This window comes from Myxine glutinosa, chromosome 5 (assembly GCF_964187855.1).
Source record: "Myxine glutinosa chromosome 5, kmMyxGlut1.1, whole genome shotgun sequence".
In the NCBI taxonomy this organism is placed as follows: Eukaryota; Metazoa; Chordata; class Myxini; order Myxiniformes; family Myxinidae; genus Myxine; species Myxine glutinosa.
In genome coordinates, this window is record NC_136265.1 from 17,673,188 (window position 1) to 17,681,254 (window position 8,067).

Below are 8,067 nucleotides of genomic sequence, written 5' to 3' on the forward strand. Positions count from 1 at the left end.
CCTGTGACTACCTGTGAGAGGTTCCGAAGAGGGGTGAACGGGATGGTTTAAGTGTGTGGAGTGCGGGGGATAGATTGTATGCAGGGTAAGGTTTTAGAGGATGAGGTGAGGGGACGCATTGAGAGGGTGGTATGAGGAGAGAGGCAGAAATGGGGGGCATGAAGCTTTAAAGGGGTGGAGGTGGATGCTATTTCTCATTCCAAATTCTCAACTTTGACAAATGGAGATAAAGATCATGGAATGAGAGATTATAACGTTTGTTAAATGCATGGAGAGATGCTGCGCTGTACGAGCGGGACGAGGACGAGGCACAGAGCAGACACAAACCTCAGAAAACCAAGAAGACATAAAATGTCATAGCCCCTGTCTTGTAGTAATTTTGCTGTTATGAGTTAAAGGCCGCCGGTCGGCCTTCTTTGGTCAGATTGCAAAACAAAATCTTCTGCGTATGTATACTCTCATGTATTGTATTTGTGCCAAGTTTGAACAAAATTGGTCCATGCATGACGATAAATGGTTGGGGACACGTTTAAGTAACAAAATGGCTGCAAGTCGTCCATTTTTTATCGCATCGAGAAACAAAATAATGTGCATATGTATGCCATCATGTATTGTCTTTATGCAAAGTATGAACAAAATCAGACCCTACATCTCCAAGATATGGTTGCGGACAGATGGACTGTGACTGACAGACGGATGGACGGATGGATGGATGGATGGACGGACGGACGAGAACCAAACCATAAGCCCCCGTTGCCAACCAAGTCCAACGGGAGCTAATAATCCCTTTGAAGAAGAAGATCTATCATGGTGGAGAATAAGAACACGTGCAGCATTTGTAAAGGAGAAACAAGCGTTGAAATGCATTCTTAAAATGATTTTTTTTTAAAGTAGAAGAGGTGTTTACATTTAATGTAGATTCTGTGTGGAGAGAAGTGGGAAATGGGGATGGCAGGTGGAGGTGGGGGGCGGCGGTGGGAGAAGGGGAGGTGTGGGGGGGGGGGAGGGGGGAATGTAGTACCAGTAGCAGAAGGAAATTCAAAACAAATGAGAATCGTTGTGGGGTGAAAGTGAAATATAAATATATTTTTTACTCGTAAAAATCGAAGATATTTGAAGTACTCTATATATTGGATGGTCACGTGTGTTATTCTACAAGTCACAATCGCCTACAAGTCACAATTTAAACCGATCTTCATGAAATTTCATCAAATTGTAGAGTTGTTCATAAGCAAGAAGTCTATTTATTCTTGAGGTCAAAAGGTCAGCATAGGCTAAAGGGTAACAACTTGGGTGTAATCTCTAATATCCTCAATTTTCGTGCGATTGGCTTGACATTTGAACAGGGTGAGCATATCACATCACTGAAAGGCCAAGAGGTCAAACATAGGCCAAATTACTAAAATTGTCAATTTTCATCCAATTGACTTGAAATTTGTAGAGGATTTGTATATCAGCTCACTGAATCCAACCACCAATTAGTTTTGAGGTCAACAAGTAGTTGCCATGAAACAACTTGCCTTTGTCTCTTGGAAGGCTAATCCAACTGAAGGCAATCTCAGTTCCTTCCACCAAGCTCGGAACAAGTGTGTGTCTTTCCTCAGGAGAGCCAGGAAGGACTATCTCTCCACACTCAAGACTGAACTCTCAAACCTGTCTCCTTCCTCCAAATCCTGGTGGCGTCTGGTCAAAACCGTTTCTGGTGTTTGTTCCCCCTCCATCCCCTCCCTTACCTCAAATGGCTACACAGTTGACACCGCACGTGACAAAGCCGAATGCCCCAACTCTGTGTTTGCCTCAAAATCTTGTGTCCCAAACCCATCCCTCTCTGTACCCACCTTACCCAGTCGAACCCAGCTGCTCCTGGACTCTGTGTCCTCCTCTCCTGACAAGGTGGAGCAGTTTCTGTCAAACCTCGACTCTGATTCTGCAACTGGACCAGACGGCCATCAGCCCACGGGTCCTAAAATCCTGCTCTACCGCTCTTTCACTCCCTCTCTCTCTCTCTCTGATCTCTTCACCCTCTTTTTTGCTGAAGGTCATCTGCCATCAGTTTGGAAATCAACAAACATTACCGCTTTACACAAAAAATGTGCAAAAACAGATCCTTGCAACTACAGACCAACCAGCCTGCTCCCAATTATCGGCAAAGTCATGGAATCCATCATTGCTTCGGATATCAAATCCTTCCTCTTCTCCAATGGCTTGATCTCTGATAGGCCCCCAAAATAGGTATTTGCTTCCTTCTCAGAAACTACACATGCAATTTCGATGAAACTTCACCACAACCTTTATCACCCATGATGTACCAATGTTTGTTGAAGGCATTAGAAAAATTGGGGTCTGAGGGGGTATACGGGGTTGTGCGAGGGGAGGGTAGGTTGTTCCCAAAAATAGGTATTTTTTGTTTGTTTAACGTCTTATGATTATGTTGGTATGATTCTACATGCTGCCCTGTCTTCTAGTTTGTTTGTTTTGCTATTGGTTAAAAACAAGCTAATAGTCTATAACTATATTTTACTGGTCTAAATACCAGATTTTGATTGGTTTAGCCAACTTTTGTGCAAGTATATATGTATTTAATCTGTTGTGTAAATTTTTATTTGTACAGGCAAGCTTGCTAGTTTTCTGAGGGGGACATATTTTGATGTAATGCATACGGGGTGGGGGTAAGTGTGTTGCATCTCCCAGGAAAGTGAACAAAATCGAGGGAATTTTTTGTCCAGGGAATGTATTGCTTGTGGTTGACAAGTGTTCCGGTGGTGATTTTCTCTCCTCCTCCTCCTCACCCCACCCCCATTACCTTTTTATTTTGAATCAGGTGCTTCAGAAGAAAGCGGTCTTGTTGAAAGATCACCGAGTGTGGTCAACCACACCTCAAAGGTAAGATTTTTCCGGCGTAGCCCGTAGGACAATGCTGTCTGGAACAACGTGTTTGTCTGTCCGTCCGGTGTATGTATGTATGTCCCTCACAAACGTCCACCAATCATAGCTGAGAACAGCAGATCCAAGCCTGGCTACACAGTACACCATTGTTAGACTATCTGTCTTGTTTTGTTAAACAATTCTGCATATTGTAGAAACCATAAAGATCTGCACTATTGAATTTGATCACAAACTCGATGCGCTATAATGGGTTTCTACTTTACAGCGATGATCAAACACTTCGAACATTGCTGCGTGTTTAGTTGTCCAAGGCAAGGATAACTATTATGGTTCCTTTGAAATACTATGTGGGCAGATAACCTTTTATTGGCCAATCAAAGGGATGGAATAAATTCTGAACCTCAGTTTAAAATAATCGATTTGGGTTTGATCTGTATGGTTGTTGCCAATGCATAGTCGGTGACTTTTGAAGCACTGTTTTAGAAGTTATCGACTCGGTCCCGTGTTAATGTTGAATGCAGATCTGTAAATTCTGCAGCTTGTTCTGGGCATCATGTTCTTACAACAACATCGTCTTACCTCTTGATGTATCATGATTGGCCCTGTCGTCCATAGCATGCTGCTTGCATCTCTTTGAGCCGCCTTCATCAATATGTTATATAAATAGCGTAAAATTCGGACTATTAGCCGCAACTTTTCCCCTCAACTTCGACCTCTGCGGCTAAAATAACGATGCGGCTTGTTTATAGAATTTTCCGATGTTGCGGGTTTTCCTGATGACGCGTTCAGGCCAAATCAAGTTGTTGTCGTCGGTCTCCAGTCTATGTTTAGATTCACATTTGGTTTCAAAAGTGGTTTTGACTCTTCGTGAATTCAAAACTCACTGTAAAAGTGTGCTCGTGATAACTGTTTACGGTTTTTTCCTCCAAATTTACACACGGCCTTTACACACACGAAACATTCAGTTAATCGCCCTTGCGCAGACAACTTCCATCATGCCGAAAACACGACGCAATGCTTACGATGCAGCTTTCAAATTGAAAGCGATCGAACTGGCTATTGAAAAGGGAAACCGAGCTGCTGCCTATGAACTTGGAGTGAATGAATCCATGATCAGACGTTGGAGAAAGCAGAGGCTTCTTCTGTTGTTCAACTCCGACACTGAAGACGAAGCTTTCAGTGGTTTCAGTGGAAATGATGACGACGACGAATAAATGTGACTACCGGTATTTTTTGATTGTGTATTATTGTGTATCTTTGGTGTAGCTGTATTTTTATTTTTGTGTTGCTTTGTCTGGTGTTGGCTTCGGATCCTAGGATCCTGGGTTCGAATCCCGGTCGATCGCTGAATTAACGCTAAGGGGGTTGACTCAGCCTGTCATCCTTCCGAGGTCGGCAAATTGAGTACCAGCTTGCTGGGATGAATGATCCCCGTGTGTACCCCGGGTTAGAATAGGTACACCGTATCCCTGCGCATCGTAAGAGCATGACCAAGGGTTGGCGTCTGGAAGGGCATCCGGCCATAAAAACATTGCCTCAAACAGGGAACCATGATTGTCATGGGGCCCGCAAGGCTAACCCCCGCTCTAGCGGGGAAAATGGCCTTAAAACTATCATTCATTTTTCATTCATTCATTCATTCATTTGTCACTGAATTTGTGATTGAATTTGTGCTTTGCGCGCGTCTGACAAGTTTCTGTAGTTGTCGAGTTTCTCACTTTTTGTGGTTAATTTTCGGACGTTTTTGCGCTTGGTTTTTTGTGCAACATTTGCGGCTTATTAACCAGTGTGGCTTGTGTGTTTAAATTCCAGATTTTTTTTAAAATTTAGGGGATGCGGCTTATATAACGATGCGCTGAATGGTCCGAAATTTACGGTAGTATTCGGGAAATATTTTTGTTTTGGATATTTTTTATTTTGTGGGGTCAATTGAGCACTCAAATAAAAAAATGGATTTGAAATTTAGTGAAATTTGAAATAAAAATGCAAAACACTTGGTTATGTCCATCAAAAATGAAGAAGGACCTTTCTAACACACCGTGTTTAATTTTACAGGGTTCCAAAGAATAATTATAATGGGTTCTAAATGGCAATTCTAATGGGTTCTAAAGGGTAATTCTAATGGGTTTTGTTTGTTTCTCAGCTTTGCCTATTTCATATTAAAATTGCCAAACTGAACAGCTTCCTTCGGACACAGGTGTGATTTTTTTTTTTCAGTCAAGGCTTCAGAGAGAGCTAGTACACAGAGCAGATCAGGATGCAACAGGACAAAAGGAACAGCAGATAAAGGGGGGTGGGGTGGAGCGCCAACAGCAGGGCTGAGGGAGAAAATAAACAGACGGACAACAAGGGGTGTGTGGGGTAGGGGAGAATGCAGGGAGTGGATCATTTTTAGTAGTGGATAGAGTGGATGGATACAGAAGCGATTTTTAATATTTTTGGGTTGTGGTGGTGTAAGGGGTGTATAAGTGGGGTATGTGGAGGAATGAAGGGGGTTCAATGGGTGTAGAATTGTGGGAGAGGGGGTGGTTTGACGGTCACTTACGTTTCTTATATAATGTTTTGGCCTTGTGTTGAAGTATAATTTTTGAAGTCTTTGATTGACTGTTGTGATGGAATCAATACATTTTGACAACTTCATGCAAAAAGTCGTATACATTACTACCATAAGCAATTTACCCACCAATGTTATTTTCCCCGAGTCCTCACTTTCTTCTTCTTTTCAGGGTTCTCCAGCCACAAAGTTCTCCCTGCCTCCTTTCCCGGACCCATCCGATCCATTGACTCTTCCTGCCGAAGCAGCCAAGTTCTCCATGCCGCAACCCATTTCTCTGAGCGTGTCGCGCGCCAAAAACCAGATCGTACTGTCGTGGACCATCAACCGGCCCGACTTGCGCTGTGCGCGCGTCGAGTGCTACCATCTGTTTGGCTATCACCGCGAACCCGGCTCCATGGAAAGTACGCCGCAGGGATTTTGGAAAAAGATTGGGGAGGTGAAAGCCCTGCCTTTGCCCATGGCTTGCACACTCTCGCAGTTCAACACAGGCAGTCTCTATTTCTTCACCGTGCGCGCACGTGATGTCTATGGACGATTCGGTCCATGCTGTGAGCCTCAGAGCATGGATCTGACGAACGGCTAGGTCGTGGCACAGCAACAAACAGTCGGTCAAGGCTCAGCATCTGCTTGATTTTGGAATCTTTGAAGCATTCAGTACATTTCCAATCTAACAAAACCATTGTCACTGAATCCATTATATGATCTCCACATTGCCTCGGGAGGAATGGGGGTTTCGATGGGACACCCGGCCACTGCTGACGTATCAGAGTCAAGCCGTGTCTTCAGGTGTGAAGTGCAACTGGATGCTCTCATCAATTCTTTGCACGGTACTGTGGCTTGGATTTGACACTGCAAATGAACAAAAAGCATTATTCACGGGTCCACTTCATATGCTGATCGAAGGTAGTCCGTTCGATGGTGTTTTGAAACCTTTTTAGTATGATTGTTGAGGACCTTGTTGGCTGTGACGTGTTTGCTGCTTGGTTGTTAGGAATGTTTGCAAATGATATACCTTATTGATCGCAAAGGAATTCTCACAAAGGAGTGCATACTGTCGTTATTACATTGAGGGCTGTTTGGGAGTTTCCGCAGAACGGGAAGTGGAATACGGAATACCTATGAAGGAGGTTGACGAAACGGCCGAAGGGAGAGGCAAACCTGGGACTAGAAATAGATGAGAGACGGATGGGTGGCTTTAGATGCTGTATCGCTGTTGTAAAAAGCTCTTGACAATGATTATTTCAGAGGATTGCCCTAACTATGGAGTAGACCTCGCTAAAGTCAGACTTTGCCTCATGGCAAGCTTGTCTTAGTGATCCAAGCTTAGCAGTTGTTGCAGGTAATCAACTTGGGCTCTTCGTCATCGCCAAATCGTAAACTTCCTTTGTCCTTCAGCTTGCCTTTTTCGCTCCTCGTCAAGATGCTGCTACTCCCTCTCCCCTCCCTTTGTCCAGCAATATAATTTCACACCTAAACGAAACCAGGTGCTTTTGTTGTCGATCAACTGCTTCCTCCCTTTGTCCAGCAATATAATTTCACACCTAAACGAAACCAGGTGCTTTTGTTGTCGATCAACTGCTTCCTTACACTTTGCCACATTAGCTTTGTTGCATTGTTCCAAGTTCCTAGTGTGCACACAAGCTATGAACGCGCAGTGATCTTGACCTCGTAGCCTCAGTCTACCCCTGCATCCTTTGACATCACTACGATCCAAACTTTTGTCCTTCCCTTTCTGATGTCTCACGCACAGATTCCTCCTCCTTTTTAAACTAGCTTGACGGCCGTTGCTCTTGATGGCGACGGCATTGTGTGTCAGGCGGTATCGCCTTGTTTTAATGGCTATAAGATTACTTGCAAGTTTTTACAGTTTTTGGTTAATTGTCTCGGGGATGTTCGATAAATCGGTTGCTTTTGTGCAATGCAAAAGTTGGGTTTTGTATTTTTTATTTCTCCTCTTGCAACAGTTATTAATTGTACAAAAGCAAAATTCTGGAATGTTCATCACTCTTGTTTTTTTTTGTTTTTTTTTGGTGTCGTCGAGCATCCAAACCTGCATTTTATTTGGTTGTCAAGAAGGAAAAGGTATTCCCCCGATTTGAAGTTGGTTTTATTTTTTAAACTGTAGATATTGTCACACATTGTTAGTATTTGTTTTGAAAACCTTTTCCTTTTTGGGCATTCGTGTTGACGTGCATCATCTTTAACCCAACAAAGTACTATATTATGTGCTATAAACTGCTGGTTACTTGAAATCTGGGTTCACCATGCTGTTTTTCATTTAGTTATTTTTATCCAGTTATTAGATACCGACTTCGTGATGAGTAACTGTTCAGGTGCTTGTAAATAAAGCTGTTCAAGGTAAAAATCCTGATTGGTTTTCCGAGCAGTCATTGTAGTTTAATCACTGGCGCACAATTTGATAAAACCTCAATACAATTTTTCATGAAGTTCAAATGTTCAACTTGTGCTTGGATGTTTTAACAGGGTTCGCACAGTCCTTGAACTTCCTGGAAAAATCAAAAAGCTTTTTCCACTACTGGAAAGTCCAAAAACACTCGGCCATCCTTGAAACTCCTGGAAAATGGAGAAAATTGTGCAAATATAAATAATCTGCCAGGTTCCCG

The 8,067-nt window shown here is 43.0% G+C and overlaps 1 protein-coding gene across 3 annotated transcripts in view; it reads left to right on the forward strand.

Annotated features, from left to right (window-relative positions):
- LOC137427894 (uncharacterized) overlaps positions 1-7,814 on the forward strand; it is a 197,902-nt gene extending 190,088 nt beyond the window's left edge. For all 3 annotated transcript variants that reach the window (XM_068117695.2, XM_078777648.1, XM_078777649.1), the window contains 2 exons: positions 2,822-2,883; positions 5,613-7,814. In XM_068117695.2, the coding sequence (XP_067973796.2) occupies positions 2,822-2,883; positions 5,613-6,026 (476 nt within the window). In that variant the 3' untranslated portion in view covers positions 6,027-7,814. The remainder of the gene's footprint in view (positions 1-2,821; positions 2,884-5,612) is intronic.
- Positions 7,815-8,067: the final 253 nt, after the last annotated feature.